This window comes from Bos mutus, chromosome 25, assembly GCF_027580195.1.
Source record: "Bos mutus isolate GX-2022 chromosome 25, NWIPB_WYAK_1.1, whole genome shotgun sequence".
Taxonomy (NCBI): Eukaryota; Metazoa; Chordata; class Mammalia; order Artiodactyla; family Bovidae; genus Bos; species Bos mutus.
Genome location: NC_091641.1, coordinates 32425710 through 32442505, shown reverse-complemented (window position 1 = coordinate 32442505; position 16796 = coordinate 32425710). Strand labels below are relative to the sequence as shown.

The following is a 16796-nucleotide window of genomic DNA, read 5'->3' as shown; positions in this document are numbered from 1 at the left end:
CTGGAGAATATGCCTGGGAGGAAATGCATCCCTGGGAGATACAGCTGGGAATCCCCTCCAATCCGGGAATTCACCCACCAGCCCTGTGCTTTCATCAGTTATCAGCTGAGCACCCTCTCTGTGACAGCTGCTCTGCTGGGTGCCAGCAATACCACCAAGGACAGGCCAACACAGCTGCAGCTGTCTCGTAGACCTGAGCCCTTTATAAGGGAGTCAGATATTCACTGGGGCTTCCCTGGTGACTCAGACGGTAAAGAATCTGCCTGCAATGTAGGAGACCCGGGTTCGCCAGGGAGGGAATGGCAACCCACTCCAGGATTCTTGCCTGGAGAATTCCATGGACAGAGGAGCCTGGCGGGCTATAGTCCATGGGGTCACAAAGAGTCATGACTGAGCAACTAACACTTTCACTTTTTTTTCCACTAGATATTAACTCAGATGTTAATGAAGGGACTTCCCTGATGGTCCAGTGGTTAAGACTCTGCACTTCCAATGCAGGGGGGCGGGGCTGATCCCTGGACCAGGGATCTGGGAACTAAGATCCCACATGCTGTGTGCGGTGCTGCCAATAATAATAATAATTTTTCTAGATAATTGAAATATGTATATATATATTTTTTTAAGATTTTAATGGAGAATCCAAAATCACCTTCTCTGTCTCTTGTAGCGCCTCCATCCAGTTCCTTGTTGAGCTGCCTGAGTCTTCCCGCGGGACCCATTCAGATTATCCGCACTCTCCCCACTCTGCCCCAGGGGCTCTGGCCGATCTCAGGGACTGGGACGGGGGTCTCCAGTATACTCATCTACCAAAGTGAGTGTGTGAACCTGGGCTCCTCACCTCCTCTGCCTGTGACCTGACTGCTCCTGTATCCCATGCCCCCCTCCCCCACTCCCACCCAGGTATTTGACAGGTGTAGCCTAGCACCTTCTCATGATCTTCCTTCCCCAGAACACCCTTCTCTGTCCCCATTTCCCAAAAATCAAAGCAGAGGAGCAGAGCTCCCCAACATGGTCCGAGTGGACCCACCACCCACCAAATGGCTAAGTGGCCTTTTTTGGGTCACTTTCCCCCACTAAGCCTTCTTTAAAAAAAAAAAACAACTTTATTATATTTTAAAGTCACGACATCATTGCATGCTAATTAACAAGCCAAACAACAATAAGAGATACTCACAAGAGTTCCTGAGCCTCTCGCTCACTTTTTTAGTATGCCGTTGTGGGTATGCATGCTTGTACAGCTTTCTCTGAACTGCCTTGTTTCCGGGTCAGCAAAGTGGTCCCTGCTGACCTGCCCCATTGAAGGGTTGTAGATTGTCCAAGCGAAGGGATGCGTTGGGCTCTCAGGGAGAGAGAATGCACGTAGGAGATGCTTCTGTTCGATTCAAGAACTTCCTCTGAAAGTTGCTCGCCAGTTTTTGTATAATGAACTGGTGCTCCAGAAGCAAGAGATATCGAGGAAAACGAGCTCTGACCACATAGTGGGGAAGGTGCCTAGTAGCATTTGCCCTTAAGCTCCCTATGAGATGATTGTTTCCATTTCACAGATGGGAAAACCAAGGCTCTAGGAGCTAGCTGTAATTCCAGAGTTCTTTCCTCAACTCCATCCCGAAATGACTTCCTTGGGAAGTTTCCGTCCCCTTTCCCCAGCCCCCCAGCCGGGGTGACCCTTCCTAGCTGATCCTATACTCCTTTCCCCTCTCCTGTAGGTGAGATGCCCCCGGCCAGCCAAACACCCCCATCCAGCGGGCCTGCTGTCCAGAGCCTTCCCAAGTCCCCAGACCGGCCTGGCTCTGCCAGCCCCTTTGCCCCGTCTGCCGCTGACCTCCCCAGCATGCCCGAACCGGCCCTCACCTCCCGTGCAGGCCTGACAGGTAAGAATCACCTGGACCTCTGAGAGTTACCGGAAACAGAACTAAAGGTTCTGGGGAAGGAGTTGCCTCAGACAACAAGATCCACCCACAGAACTGCCTGCAGGGACTGGCAAGTTGTGTTTGTACAAAACAGGACAGGGTGTCCTGGGAGGTGGGTGCAAGGGAGGGTGGGCGAGGGGAACAGCAGGAGAATCCATGTCAAATCTCAGCAGCTTGTTACATGGCAGGAAAACAGGCCCAGGGCAGCCTGATCTGAATTGCCGGCAGAACCTGGAGATCTTGATTTTAGCATACATATTGTGATTTCTGAAACACTGGTGAAAATTTTAAAAGTACAGCCGGCCAAAGAAAGACATCTTTGAGTAGGATACAGCCTCAGGTCACCACCTGGGGACACTCAGCCCATGTCAGCTCTGCCCTTGGCATACTCAAGGGACTGATGACCCAGAGGGAGGGAGGTCCCCGGGGTGCCTCTCACCCTAACTCTAACACCAGCTTCTTCCCCTCCAGAGGATGAGATGTCCCCCACCAAATGCCCAGCAGCTGGCGGGGCCTCCAGCAAACTTCCCAAGTGGCCTGGTGAGTGGTAGCAGGGTCCCTTACTTGTTGGCTCATTCATTCATTCATTCAGGTGCTCATTTGGTCCCACCATTATCCCATCATTCGTTCCACCAGTTACACCTGCACTTAGAGAAAGGTTTACTGAGGACCTGTCCCCTGTGAGCCCATGCTATGTGTCAGCATTTTCTTGTTTGCAAAGCTGGGAGAATGCAGGAGGGAAGGGTGGGTGACAGAGAGTGGATGAAGGCAAGAGTGGGTGATGAGTGTGAGAGGGTAGAAAGGAAAGGGCAACTTACAGAAGAGCCAGACGGCTGAGTCGGACTCTGTCCCAGACACACTTACAGGCACATGAGATGTATGTAGTCAAGTCGCCAACGACCCCAGTATGACCCCGGTTTTACAGGTGAGGAAACTGAAGCATAGGGGGTACCTCACATGCTCAAGAGAACAGTAAAAAGTTGAACCAGATTCGTGGAGTCTACTATCTTAGCTCTTAACACTCCTCCCACCATGGCCTCCCTATGGTGAGCAAATAGAAGAATGTTAGCAACAAGGTCCTGCTGTCTGGAACAGGGTCTTGCTCAATGTTATGTGACAACCTCAATAGGAGGGGAGTCTGGGGGGAGAATGGATCCATGTACATGTCTGGCTGAGTTGTTTTGCTGGGCATCTGAAACTACCACAATATCGTTGATTGGCTATACCCCAATATAAAATAAAAGTTAAAAAACAATGAAGGTTAGCGAGTGAATGGAATGGATAGATAATCAAGTGAGATGAGGGTATGACTGGGTGTAAGAAGGAATGAATGAGTGTCTGGATAACTGAGTGAGGCCACTAATCAAGAACGTGCTTAGGGAAGGCTGAGATGAATGGATGAAGACGCTAGTGACAGGGGCCGGGCTGGCCTCACAGTGGCCAGTCCTGCCACGAGCATCCTCCTCTCCCCCGACCCCACACACCCTTTGACCTGCGCAGAGAGCGTGGAGCAGTTCTACCAGTCGCTACGGGACAAGTACCAGGCCCAGCCCACCGGCCCGGAAGGCACCCTGGTGGACATGGACCTGGTGAGGGTGAGGCTGGAGAAGAGCAGCGGGAAGAGCCAGGAGAGAGAGCTGGCCACCCTGGACTGGGCAGAGCGGCAGCCGGCCCGAGGGGGTCTGGCCGAGGTGCTGCTGGCCGCCAGCGACCGCCAGCAGCCCCGGGAGACGCGGGTGATCGCTGTGCTGGGCAAAGCGGGACATGGGAAGAGTCACTGGGCCCGGGCCGTGAGCCGGGCCTGGGCCCACGGCCAGCTGCCACAGTACGACTTTGTCTTCTGTGTCCCCTGCCATCGTTTGGACCGTCCGGGGACCTCCTACCGCCTGCAGGATCTGCTGTCCTCCCTGGGCCCGCAGCCGTTGCCGGTGGACGACGAGGTCCTCAGTTACATTGCGAGGAGGCCCAACCGCATCCTGCTCATCCTGGATGGCTTCGAGGACCTGGAAGCCCACGATGGCTCCCTGCACAGCACAGGAGGCCCCGGGTCGGCAGAGCCCCGCTCCCTCCGGGGGCTGCTGGCGGGCCTCCTCCAGCGCAAGCTGCTGCGGGGCTGCACCCTGCTGCTCACGGCCTGGCCCCGGGGCCGCCTGGCCCAGAGCCTGAGCAAGGTGGACGCCCTGTTTGAGGTGGCCGGCTTCTCGGCCCAGCAGGTTGAGACCTATGTGAGGCGTTACTTTGAGTCGGAGGGGACCGCTGAGCACCAAGAGAGAGCCCTGGCGCTCCTGCAGGCCCGGCCGTTCCTCCTGAGCCACAGCCACAGCCCCACCGTGTGCCGGACCGTGTGCCAGCTCGCGGAGGCCCTCCTGCAGCGGAGCGATGAAGCCCAGCTGCCCTCCACGCTCACGGGCCTCTACGTGGGCCTGCTAGGCCCAGCAGCTCGCGATGGCCCCCCGGGGGCCCTGGCGGAACTGGCCAGGCTGGCCTGGGAGCTGGGCCGTGCGCACCAGAGGGGCCTGAAGGCGGGCTGTTTACCGTCGGCGGAGGCGAGGGCCTGGGCTGTGGCCCAAGGCTGGTTGCGGCCCACCCCGGGGGCCCCGGAGACGGAGCTGGCCTTCTCCAGCTTCCTCCTGCAGTGCTTCCTGGGGGCCGTGTGGCTGGCTCTGAGCAGCGAAATCAAGGACAAGGAGCTGCCGCAGTATCTGGCCTTAACCCCGAGGAAGAAGCGGCCCTATGACAACTGGCTGGAGGGCGTGCCGCGCTTCTTGGTCGGATTGGTCTTCCAGCCTCGCGCCGGCTGCCTGGGGGCCCTGGCAGGGCCGGCGGCCACCACGTCGGCGGACAGGAAGCAGAAGGTGCTCACGAGGTACCTGAAGCGTCTGCAGCCCGGGACGCTGCAGGCGGGGCGGCTGCTGGAGCTGCTGCACTGTGCCCACGAGGCGCTGGACCCCGGGCTCTGGCAGCACGTGCTGCAGGGGCTCCCTGCCCGCCTCTCCTTCCTGGGCACACGGCTCACGCCTCCTGACACCCATGTGCTGGGCAGCGCCCTGGAGGCCGCGGGCCGAGACTTTTCCCTGGACCTCCGCAGCACTGGCGTCGACGCCTCTGGACTGGGGAGCCTCGTGGGACTCAGCTGTGTCACCCGTTTCAGGTGGGGGCCGGGGACAGGAGAGGGGGCTCCTTGGCCTTGGGCGCCTGCAGGGTGTCTTGGTGCTGTGCCCAGTACTGACTCTATGGGGGGTCTCATTTAGAATGAATGCCAGCCCGATGAGGGCAGACGTGATTCCATCCTTTTTTTTAAGATGAGGAAGCCGAAGCTAAGAGAGGGATAGTAGCTTTCCTGAGGTCACACAGCCAGGGAAGGACAGCATCATTCTTTCAACCAGAATGTGAAGACCGGCCTTAAGCCAGGCACTGGGCCACGTCTAGATCTAAGACTGATCTGGGTTTGAATTCATTTTCTTTTCTCCATCCCTTGGAGATGGAAACCCCATCAAGCCCACATTTTGTCATGGTGGGATTAAGGCCATAGCCTCCCTCAACCTCCCTGCCTCCAGTCTCCTGTCCCACTCCATGTTATATTCCACCATCAGCACAGTCTCACTAGAAATTGCATCTGATCATACTCTATCCTTGCTTCCAATCTTTCAGAGGCACCCTACCTCCCTCAGGATGAAGTAAAAATTCCTTAAATTAAGGAATCTAAATTCTTTGGTGATCTGTTTGGTCATTTAATCACCAGAGGATCTCTTCCACCTTCCCCCTAAGCATAATTTACCCATGCGGTAAGGTTGACAACATTGTCATTCAACTGAGAATTTTCCACTGAGCTTCCTGGTAGCCAAAGCAAAAAAGGGAAATAAAACCCTTGGGAGAGTTGAGTAAACGGAAGAAGTGATAAGGGCTTGAGTGGTCATGCAAGACTCCCTAGAGGAAGTAGGGGTTGTGTTGAGGAAGGAAAGTATCTGAACAGGTAGGAGGTTCCTTCATAGAGCTGCTCCCCCTCCCCCATTATGGTCTAGCCTGGTCACCGTGCCCAGGTCTGAGGCCCTTCCTTCACAGGGCTGCATTGAGTGACACTGTGGAGCTATGGGAGTCCCTGCAGCAGCGTGGGGAGGCCAAGCTACTCCGGGCAGTGGAGGAGAAGTTCACCATCGAGCCTTTCAAGGCCAAGTCCATGAAGGATGTGGAAGACCTTGGCAATCTCGTGCAGATCCAGAGGTGAGGGGGAGGGGACATGGGAGGTGGTCCAGGCTGCACAGGACTTAGTGTTAAGTTCGTCATGAGCACTTCCAGTGCCTCCTCTTTTGGGGGAACCTCCCATGCCCCTCTCCATCCCTGGGCAATGACCATCTAGAATCTCTCACTGCGGTCACCACTCAGGTAGAAACCCCAGGATCTATCACTGTGTCTACTTCCGAACTTGCCATCATGGACGAACTTCTTTCCCAGCTAAATCTAAGGACACATTTTGAGGGACTTCCTCGGCGATCCGGTGGTTAAGACTCTACCTTCCAGTGCAGGGGGCGTGAGTTTGATCCCTGGCCAGGGACCTAAGGCCCCACATGCTGTGAGGTGCAACCAAATTTTAAAAATAAATAAATAAATAAATATAGCCAAGGAGATAGTCTCTCCTGCTAAGTGTTCATCCAGTCATACAAGTGACACCAGGGCTACATTTCAAGGCAGCCGGGACCAGGATCCCCGTTTTATAGACGGCAGAGGTCTAAGGTTGAGATGGTAGAGGAGACATGACTGCAGGATGGGTGTCATTCCCTCCTTGCTTCATCGTGCATTGTTTGAGCACATATTGTGCTCTGGGGAGGGTGTGGGTAGTGCCTCCTCTAAGGCTCTTTTGTGTGAAACACACAGTGATGCCTTAACAATATCCTTTTTGGAGGTTCTTTTCTTTTTAACAAGGGGACAACAGAAGCCTGAGGAAGGCTGTCCTTCCAGGGAATTCTGGGCCCTGGGGCACTAAGACCCAGAGGAAGGGGCTCAGTGATGGTACTGTGCCAGCTCTCCACTGACATTGCCCGTTCTCTCCAGGACAAGAAGCTCCTCTGAAGCAGCAGCTGGGGAGCTCCCTGCTGTCCGAGACTTAAAGAAGCTGGAGTTTGCGTAAGCCAAGGGGTGGAGCGTCTCGGATTCCCATGAGGTTTCTCCTCCAGCGTTAGCTGGGCTGATGCCACCAGAATGCAGATCAGCCCTCAGAATTATTCTTATCCTCTCGTCCTCCCCCACCACTCTGGAAACCAGCTTCCAGCAGCTGGGGCATGGCCAGTCCAGGCTAGTCCTGGAGGGTCTCACGGGTGAAGCTAATTGGCCCATTTGCTGGTGAAGATGCTCATTCATATCCACTCATTCAACAGATCTACTCCTATGGCCAAGGCCACTGTTCTCAATCAGCTTGCTGTCTGGTGTAAAATTACCACCTACTGCTGTGATTAGTGGCTGGAAACTCAAGGGCTATGAGAATCAGACTTAGGGGGCTTCCTGGAGCAGGTGATTGAAGCACTGAAGCTAGGCAAAGGAATAGGAATGAACCATGCTGGGTGGAGAAATTGTTATTATCTCCCCATTGTACAGAAGCAAACACTGAGACCTTAGAGAGGATAAATTGTTTGTCCAAAGTCACAAATGTCAGATCAGCCTGGCTGGCTCTTGCTCCACTGCGGGAAAAAGCTAAATTCATAGTTGGACCTTGTTAGGGATTTTAAACCATCTGACGATTAGGAAGGAACTATTAAGCACCTACAGTGTACTCAGTGCCTTTTGTATGTAATCTCATTAATTTTAAGAGCTGGGAGATAGTCATTATTGCCCCCATTTTACAGATGAAGAAACTGAGGCCTAGTGAGATTAAGTAACTTGCCCAGGGTCCTTGATGGGGCACCCACAAGCTACCTGCTCCTCCTGATCATTGCTCCCCTGGCCCTCCAGAAAAAGCCAAGCATCTCTTCTTTTGAGCAGAGAGAGACAAGATGCCAAATTTGTGCAGAGGTTAAAGAAAAAAAAGTGTTGCTGAAAAGAGGAAACATACGAAAACAAGTACCAAGGACCCATTCTGGCTTTGAATTATTTTCAGCTTCAAAAGCCCCTAGCTTGAGGTCGGAACTGTGCTCTGGGGAGCAGCAGCCGTGGGGTAGAACACAATCCAAAACCCAGAGGCTAGCCACCTGCAGGCCAGAAGCCCCGAGAAGTTCTGAGGAAAGAAGGAAGGAAGGAAGGGACTATTTTGGGCGTGGGACTGGCAGCTACCATGTAGGGTAACCTGTTGGTCTCACTTGCCTATAGATGAGGCCGCTCAGCCACTCGGAACCCAGCAGGGGCTGTGCTGGTGGACGCTTCTCCCGATTCAGGCCCCCTTTACCTCTTCAGCCTTGCCTCCTGCACTCTGCAGCCATGTGCATCCTCTTGATGGTTTTCAACCTCACTAGGTCTGGTCCATGGAGAAGGCGATGGCACCCCACTCCAGTACTCTTGCCTGGAAAATCCCATGGACGGAGGAGCCTGGTAGGCTGCAGTCCATGGGGTTGCTAAGAGTCGGACACGACTGAGCGACTTCACTTTATTTTTTCACTTTCATGCATTGGAGAAGGAAATGGCAACCCACTCCAGTGTTCTTGCCTGGAGAATCCCAGGGACGGGGGAGCCTGGTGGGCTGCCTTCTATGGGGTCGCACAGAGTCGGACACGACTGAAGTGACTTAGCAGCAGGTCTGGTCCAACCTCTGGGCCTCTGCACTGGCTGTGCCTTCTGCCCAGGACTCTTTTCCCCAGGTGTCTGCATGGCCCATGCCGACACTTTCTTCTGGTTTTCAGCAAGAGAGATCTTTTCTTTTTTTAAACAAACTTTAAAACATTTTCATTTATTTATTATATTTGGCTTTCCTAGATCTCAGTTGCAGCCTGAAGGATCTCTGTTGCGTCATGCGGGATTTTTCCTTGCTGTGTATGAGCTCTCTAGTTGTGGCACGCAGGCTTCGTTTTTCCGTGGCGTGTGGGATCTTAGATCCCCCGCCAGGGACTGAACCTGTGTCCCCTACACTGCAAGGTGCAGTCTTAACCACTGGACCACCACGGAGATCCCTGAGAGAGGCCTTTCCTGTCTCCCGTATTTGAAAGTACAGCTCTGCCCCGCTCGCACTGGGCTTTTCTCCGCATCACGTATAATCTTCCGTACCGGACAGTTCACCAGTTTCTCTGATGATCCATCTTGCCCCTTGGTATGTTAGCTCCACGAGGGCTTTGACTTTTGTCTCTTCTGTTCACGGCGATCTGCGTTACCAGGTTTGGTGGGTCTGGCACCCGATAGGCAAGCAATCAATATTTAGTAAATGAATTCCTTAATCTTTTAAAAATCCTTCAAGACTGGGACTAACTTTGAGAAGACTGAGACTCAGAGATGAAGGGATTTGTCCAAAAGGTCCCAGAGAAGCTAAGTGAAAAGTGTTAGTCACTCAGTCATCTCCAACTCTTTGCAACCCCATGGACTGTAGCCCACCAGACTCCTCTGTCCGTGAAATTCTGCAGGCAAGAATACTGGAGTGGGTTGCCATTTCCTTCTCCAGGGGATCTTCCTGACCCAGGGATGGAACCCAGGTCTCCTGCGTTGCAGGCACATTCTTTACCATCTGAGCCACCAGGGAAGCCAGCCCAGATTCAAGTCGGATTTCTGATCCCCCTCTCGTGACCTTTTATTGAGGCTGATGATTCCTAGGCTTTGGGGTTTCAAAGATTGTGAATATTTCAAAGTGAATTTCAGTGACTCTGTGAAGTTACCATCTTTTAATTTATATCAGGTATGTTCATTCAAACAAGAGAAATAGCCACTGATGGCACCATAATTTTATCAAAAATGAAGCATTATGATGTCAAAAAAGTTCAAAGGATATAATTTCAGAATAAAAGATGGTTCTTTACCTTGAGTAATTTAACCATATTAAAAAGAGAGAGAGAGCCCTTTGCCATCTTTCTTTTTCTCATTCCCTTGAAGTCTGTTCTAAATGTCCATCCAGGCTGTGTGGCCTTACGTGAGTTAGTTAACCTCTCTGTGCCTTGGTTTCCCCATCTGTAAAATGGGACTAAGAAGGGCTCCTAGTTCAGAGTCATTGTGAGGATTAAATGAGATCTGAGTGATGAACCCGGCATGTTCTTGGCATATAAAAAGTGCTCAAGAAATGGTTCTGTTTGTTATGAAATAGCAATGGAAAATATGTAAGTCATCTTTCTCAGGGCTGGAGGTGGGTCCTCAGGCCAGCATCTGGGAACCATTTCCCCAGGCCAGGGTGGGAGAAGGGTCTACATGGATAATGGCAGGAGTGAGCCCTGGCTCCCCACGTGGAGATGAAGGCTGGGGAGCCCCCAGCTGGGAGCCCAGCAGGCCTCTTGAGTGGGTTTTGTGATATCTGCCTGAAGTAGAAAGGATTGGGGTCCCACCAGGAGGGCAGGGAGGAGGTAAGGTCTCAGGTGGGCCTGCCTTCTGTGGGGTTGAATAGCGGGGCCATGGCTGTTTCAGGGTTTTGACTCTGCTCTTTGCTTCCTAGGCTGGGCCCTGTCTTGGGCCCACAGGTTTTTCCTAAACTGGTGAAGATCCTTGAGGCCTTTACTTCCCTTCAGCATCTAGAGTGAGTATAAACCCTGGAATTTCTCCAAGCCCTGGCCCTGTTTGTCCCCTTCTCCCTGCTTCCTTAGTGTGGCTGGTGTGAGTGACCGGATGCCCCCACTGCAGGGAAGGGACGAAAGATGGAAACAATAAAAAGAAGTTGAATCCTTTTGTGACCTTTGACTCTTTTTCCCTCTTGTGCTGCTCCCAGCAACCCCACGGGGGATGTAGGGGTGAGGAATGTGATCCCAGTTGTACAGTTCAGGTCTCGAGAGTTTGGGGAACTTGCCCCAGCTCATGGGGCTCCAAGGAATAACAGAGATTCAGGTCCGTGGGGAGTCAGAGCCTTGTCCCCTGATTGGCCACCTGGTGCTCCCAGGTGATGAAGACGCTCTCATATTCTTGGAGCTCAGCTGCATCTGGCCATGGTGTGCCCAGGGGTCGGGGGACCGAAGGAGGCTGCTGCTGGGTTGGAGGGTGGGGGAGGGTCAGGTGGCCTCTGGGGTGCTGGCTGATGCCCCCCATCTGATTCTACCTGCAGCCTGGACTCGCTGAGCGAGAACAAGATTGGGGACGAGGGTGTCGCCCAGCTCTCAGCCACCTTCCCTCAGCTGAAGGCCCTGGAGACACTCAAGTGAGTGGGCTGGGCTTGCCTTTCTTGCTGCATTTGTCCCCAAAGTCCCGCCTTTTCTTTCATTCCCTCATCCATTCAATCATGCATCTGTTTAGTCATGCACCCATTCACTCATTCAGTCATTTCTTTAATCAGCGATTCTACTAATCATTTATTCATTTAATCAACAAATATGTAAGAAGCACCTATTATGTGCAGACACAGTTCAATGCCCTGGAGACCCAGCTTTTAGCAAAGCAAAGTCCCTGGCCTCAGAGATCTTCTAGGGAGGGGAGACAATAAACCAACAAACAACCATCATAATTGTGAAGTGTGCAGTAATGAATGTAAGCAGTGTCTAATGAGAGAAAGTTAGACTGAGGGTGAGAGCTAGGTTAGGATTTATCAGTAAAAGATTGTTAGTAAAATAGTAAATTTTGATTAAAAAAAAAAACTGTTCTGGGTTTGGGAGAGTGGGAGATGGATGAGGCAGGAGGGTCAGCATGATTTTTTTTTTTACTGAACCTAGAGGGATCGTTAAACTTCATGCACACTCTACTCCACGACCATGATCAGGGAAGCCACAGAATTCACCAGAACCAATTAGGGATTTCCCTAATGGAGGGACACTGAGACTTCTTAAGTAATTTGGAGTGTTTAAGGAGATAATGTGAGTGAGCTAGATTTCCCTCCCATGTCCCTTCCTTCCTTCTTCCCTTCCCTGATTCCTCCCTCCATCTCTGTCTCCTACGTTCCCTTCCCCACTTAGGTATCTTCTGAGCACCTCCTATGTACTTTGCATGACTCTAGGCACATGTTTACAGTAATGAACAAAACAGACCCGACCCCTCCCCTCGAGGAGCTCAAACAAATAATGTGAACTCTCTTGTAATGACAGTCTGAAGAGTGGTCCAGAGGGAAAGAAGGGACCCTGTGAACTCAGAACAGGCGTGGGGGGAGTGCAGTCTCTCTCACCTGCATCCTCACCCCGTCATCCCGCTCAGCCTCAGCATGTGACTGGCATCCTTTCACTGGTCCAGTTTACCCGCAGTGCCCCTCACACAGTTCAGCACCCACTGCTCTGTCTTGCATTTGCTGCCCTGGGCCGCCCTGTGAGGAAGCGGAGGTCCCCAGCTCTGCCCGAGCCTGGGGCATGAGCGCTGGTGGGTAGGGGCATTCAGGTTTGGCCCTGAGCCCTCCCCTGTTGCACCCCTGCAGCTTGTCCCAGAACAACATCACCGACGTGGGTGCCTGCAAGCTGGCCGAGGCTCTGCCCGCGCTGGCCACGTCCCTCCTCAGGCTGAGGTGAGTGGGGTCCCCGTCCGTCAGGTGCTGAGCTGGTGGGCTTGGGGTGGGCAGAGAGCCCCCTTGGTTACCGGCCGCGAGGTCCCTGGAAGCAGTCGCTACAGGCTGTTCTGTTGGGCTGGTGTTGCACAGTTTGGTGGGGTTGGGGAGTGGGGGGCACCGACCTAAAACCCAACACGAACACACCCTGCTGGAGATGGGCGATGACACTACCCTGGACAAGAGGGTTAGCAGCCCCCGGAGGAAGGGCAAATTCTGGGCAAGTCGTTTTCTCATCCCAAGTCTGTTTCCTCATCTGGAAAATGAGTACCATATCTATGGCCTACAGAAAACTCTTGGTGCAGTGCCTGGCTCTGGTGCTTAATAAATATTGGTCCTCCTTCCCCAGGGGATGGCAAGACTGAGCCTTTTCTGGAGTCCAGGGTTAGTGATTTCTGGAAGGCTGACCGTGCACAGGCAGCCTTGGCTGGCTCTTGTCACTCAGACACCGGTCCGTGCCTACACTGCCACCTTCTGGTGAGGCTTGGAATAGCACATCTTGCTTTTGATTACTTCCAGCCTGGCCCCTGGACTTCCCTTGTGGTTCTGCTGGTAAAAAATCCACCTGCAATGCGGGAGACCTGGGTTTGACCCCTGGGTTGTGAAGATCCCCTGGAGAAGGGAAAGGCTACCCACTCCAGTATTCTGGCCTGAAGAATTCCATGGACTGTACAGTCCATGGGGTCGCAAAGAGTCGGACAAGACTGAACGACTTTCACTCATAGCCTGGCCCCTGGTGGTGCCCGGTACTGATGGTCTTTCCAGTCCTTTAACCTTCCAGCCAGGGTCCCTGCGTGCCATTGTATAGGTTGTGTGCTGTGCAGCTTGTACAGTCTATGTTGGCACTGCCTAGAGTTGTGAGGGCATCTAAGATTCTTTAATATCAACCGTGGGCCAGAACCGGTGCTAGGAACTAGAGATACAGCTTGAACAAAACTAGCACAGGTCTTACTTTTGAGCTCCTTGCATAATAAATAAGCACATGAGGAAACAGTATTTGAAACGCTGATTCATGCTGGGAAGGAGGAAACTAACAAAGGCCAGGGAGAGGACAATAGGGAGGATTGAATTCACCAGGGAGGTCAGGAGAGCTCTGAGGAGGTGGCCCTCCCCCTTCTGTGGGATGCAGATGCAAAGGGCCTGATGTGGGAAAGGGGTTGGGTCCTTCAGAGCCAGAAGGGGGGTGGGCCCCTGTGGCTGGATATAAGGAACTAGGCCCAGAGTGGGAAATGAGGAGAGAGAGGTCAGGGGAGGCCAGACCATACAGGGAGACCTTCGTTAGGGTCAGGAGGGAGACTGGGGGTTTTCCGGTGTGAATGGAGAAGCAGATGGGCCCGGTGGGGGTGATGTGTGACCTGACTGACACTTTAAAAAACCTCACTCATATTGGGAGTTCCCTGGTGGCCGAGTGGTTAGGATTCTGGGCTTTCACTGCTGCAGCCCAGGTTCTATCCCTGACTGGGAAACTGAGATCCTGCAAGTTGCACGGCATGGCCAAAAAATGAAAAAAACAAACCTCATATTTTAAGGACTTTAAGATGCCTTCCATTGGTAAGACATCATTAAGAGGACAAAACACTGTTAACTAAATGATGACATCCTTTGATTATCAGACACATCCTGATCTCAGTGATTTTCAAATGTGAACACGTACATCTTGGCATCAGTGAAATATGGGAAGAATCCTCTCCCTGTGTGGGGGAGGAAGGGCCCCCTGGGTTCTAAGGTCCATCCCAGGAAGAGATTGCAAAACCTCTCCCTGGTTCCTCCCCTGGTGCGAGCCAACTCATGACTTCAGGGGTCCCCGGAGTTTAGCGTGAATCCCTTTGCTGCAGTGTAGACCTGCTGCGTTTTCATGCAGTCCTGCAGCGCTGCTCTGAGGCCGGGTCGAGGCAGAGTCATGGCCTGGAAATCAGAACCGCGGCCGCACCTGGCTTGTTATAAGGACTCTTGTTAATGAGGCATCCGCGACGCCCATGTTCTATTTTTGACATTGCTGATGGTGACTGAGTACCCTATAGACAGCCAAGCCTGCCCAGTGACTCTGGGTCTCGCTCTTCCCTGCTATATCCCCAGTGCTGGGCGCACTACAGTAACTGATATAACCTCACAACCCCCCCGGGAGATATAATAACCATAGTTAACAAGTAGTTCATTCCACGTGTTGGGCCCTGTTCTGGGTGTTTTACCAACATGAACTTATTTACTCTTCCCCACTATTACTCTAACATGCCCATTTTATGGAGGCGCAAACTGAGTCACAGGGATGCTGGGTAACTTGCCCAAAGTCAGGCAACAAGCTGCAGAGCTGGGATTTGAACTTGAGGTGTCCCTGGCAGGAAGCTACCTCCACTCAGTCCTGCTGCTTCCCCAGACTCACTGAGTAACCACAGAGAAATTACTCGGTTTTCCCCTCTGTCGAATGGGGCAGTAGTCCCAGCTGGTGTGTCTGCTGCCAGGCCCTGACCCCCCAGCACCCCCGACCCCTGGCCTGACCTCTGTCTCCCACAGCTTGTACAATAACTGTATCTGCGACGCGGGAGCCGAGAGCCTGGCGCACGCGCTTCCAGACATGGTGTCCCTCCGGGTGCTGGAGTGAGTGTGGGAGCCTGGGCCATGCGGGCAGGGCTTGGGAGGACCGAGGGTCTCTTGCTGGCATCCTGGGAAGGGCTGGTTGTCGAGAGCGTGGTGCTGGCCTTGGTCTGAGCCTGGATGGTCCCCAGGGCCAGGATCCACAATGGCTTTCTCTCCCCAGCGTCCAGTACAACAAGTTCACAGCCGCTGGGGCTCAGCAGCTTGCCGCTGGCCTGAGAAAGTGCCCTCAGGTGAAGACACTGGCGTAAGTCTTGGCCAAGATGGAGGGGGAGTCAGCGTGGGGTTCACCTGAGCTCAAATTCCACTCTGCCCCTCTCCAGAGTGTGACCATGGGCAACAAGACATGTCACCCCACTGGCCTCAGTCTCTTTTTTTTGCTTCAGCTTAGGGGATCTTAGTTCTCTGACCAAGAATTGAACCCAGGCTCTCAACAGTGAGAGCGCTGAGTCCCATCCACTGGACTGCCAGGGAATTCCCTGGCCTCAGTTTCTTCATCTGTAAAATGGGAGTGATAATAATATTTACTCCCAAGCAGTTTTGTGGGGTTTAAATTAGTCAAGATACTTAGGACAGTGTCTGGTACACGAAAAGACTCGATATAGTAAGCTGAACAATACGAAATCGCTTTTATCTGTTGACCTATGTGCTGTGCTGTGCTTAGTCGTTCAGTTGTGTCCGACTCTTTGCGACCCTTTGTAACCCACCAGGCTCCGCTGTCCATGGGGATTCTCCAGGCAAGAACACTGGAGTGGGTTGCTATGCCCTCCTCCACTGTTGACCTATACAACGGTCAATTTCATATGATTCAGACTTACTTATTATTACCTCACTATGATGTCCACTGTCCGATACTGTACTTTATAATCTTTCAAACCACTGGTGTGTACATAATCACTCATCTCTTGCTAAGACAAGTAGGGTGGTTCTTATAAGACTCATTATGCAGATGTGAAGAAAGCACAGAGAGGTTAGCTAACCTTTCTGAGGTCACACAGCAAGTTCTCACCAGTTGTGGTTCGGTCACTCAGTTGTGTCCGACTCTTTGCGGCCTCAGGGAGTGCAGCACGCCAGGCTTCCCTGTCCTTCACTATCTCCTTGAAGCAGAATCAAGTTTAAAAAGGCGGGGTCACTAGACTTCTGGTGTCCCCATGACCCCACACGAAGCTGGGTGGAGGTGGAATTTGGAGGCAGTTTGTGTTGGGGACTCCGGACCACCCCCCCGTCCTCTGACCTGGCCTCCGTGTGCCACGGCCCCTCACAGGATGTGGACGCCCACCATCCCCTTTGGCGTCCAGGAACACCTGCAGCAGCTGGACCCACGAATCATTCTGAGATGATCCAGGCTGTGGCTGGGACAAGAGAACTGAGGTGAGCTTGGGAGGGGAGAGCCCCAGGAGGCTCCAGGTACAGGGTCCCAGGAAGTCAGTATTCGGGAAAGGTGGGCGGGGCAGTGGCTAGGAGCTGGGTGACTGCTCCTGGACCCGTGTTCTGTCTGCTGCCCCTCTACCCCACCTCCTTCTCTGCTGGGGTGTCTTCTAAAGGCTCTGAGGACTTGGGCCCTGGGGATCCTCCCTGTGGTCATGTCTGGGGCCCCGGAAAGGACAGGCAGGTCTGCATGCATGCCCCGCGGCCCTCAGCATTGGAAGGTCTTCCTCCGAGGATGCCCCGGCTAGTCCGGCTGCTATCTCAGTCCTCGGGCTGCCCCGTTGCCCGGCCCTGTCTTCAGA

General features: G+C 53.2%; 1 protein-coding gene across 7 annotated transcripts in view; it reads left to right on the top strand.

Annotated features, from left to right (window-relative positions):
* CIITA (class II major histocompatibility complex transactivator) overlaps nt 1-16796 on the top strand; it is a 59502-nt gene that overhangs the window by 41822 nt on the left and 884 nt on the right. For 6 of the 7 annotated variants that reach the window (XM_070362698.1, XM_070362697.1, XM_070362701.1 and 3 more), the window contains 12 exons: nt 668-811; nt 1707-1871; nt 2382-2450; nt 3411-5061; nt 5973-6131; nt 6960-7031; nt 10459-10539; nt 11059-11151; nt 12349-12435; nt 14986-15069; nt 15230-15313; nt 16331-16437. In XM_070362698.1, the coding sequence (XP_070218799.1) occupies nt 668-811; nt 1707-1871; nt 2382-2450; nt 3411-5061; nt 5973-6131; nt 6960-7031; nt 10459-10539; nt 11059-11151; nt 12349-12435; nt 14986-15069; nt 15230-15313; nt 16331-16406 (2765 nt within the window). In that variant the 3' untranslated portion in view covers nt 16407-16437. The remainder of the gene's footprint in view (nt 1-667; nt 812-1706; nt 1872-2381; nt 2451-3410; nt 5062-5972; nt 6132-6959; nt 7032-10458; nt 10540-11058; nt 11152-12348; nt 12436-14985; nt 15070-15229; nt 15314-16330; nt 16438-16796) is intronic. The other variant, XM_070362699.1, reaches the window with a different exon arrangement.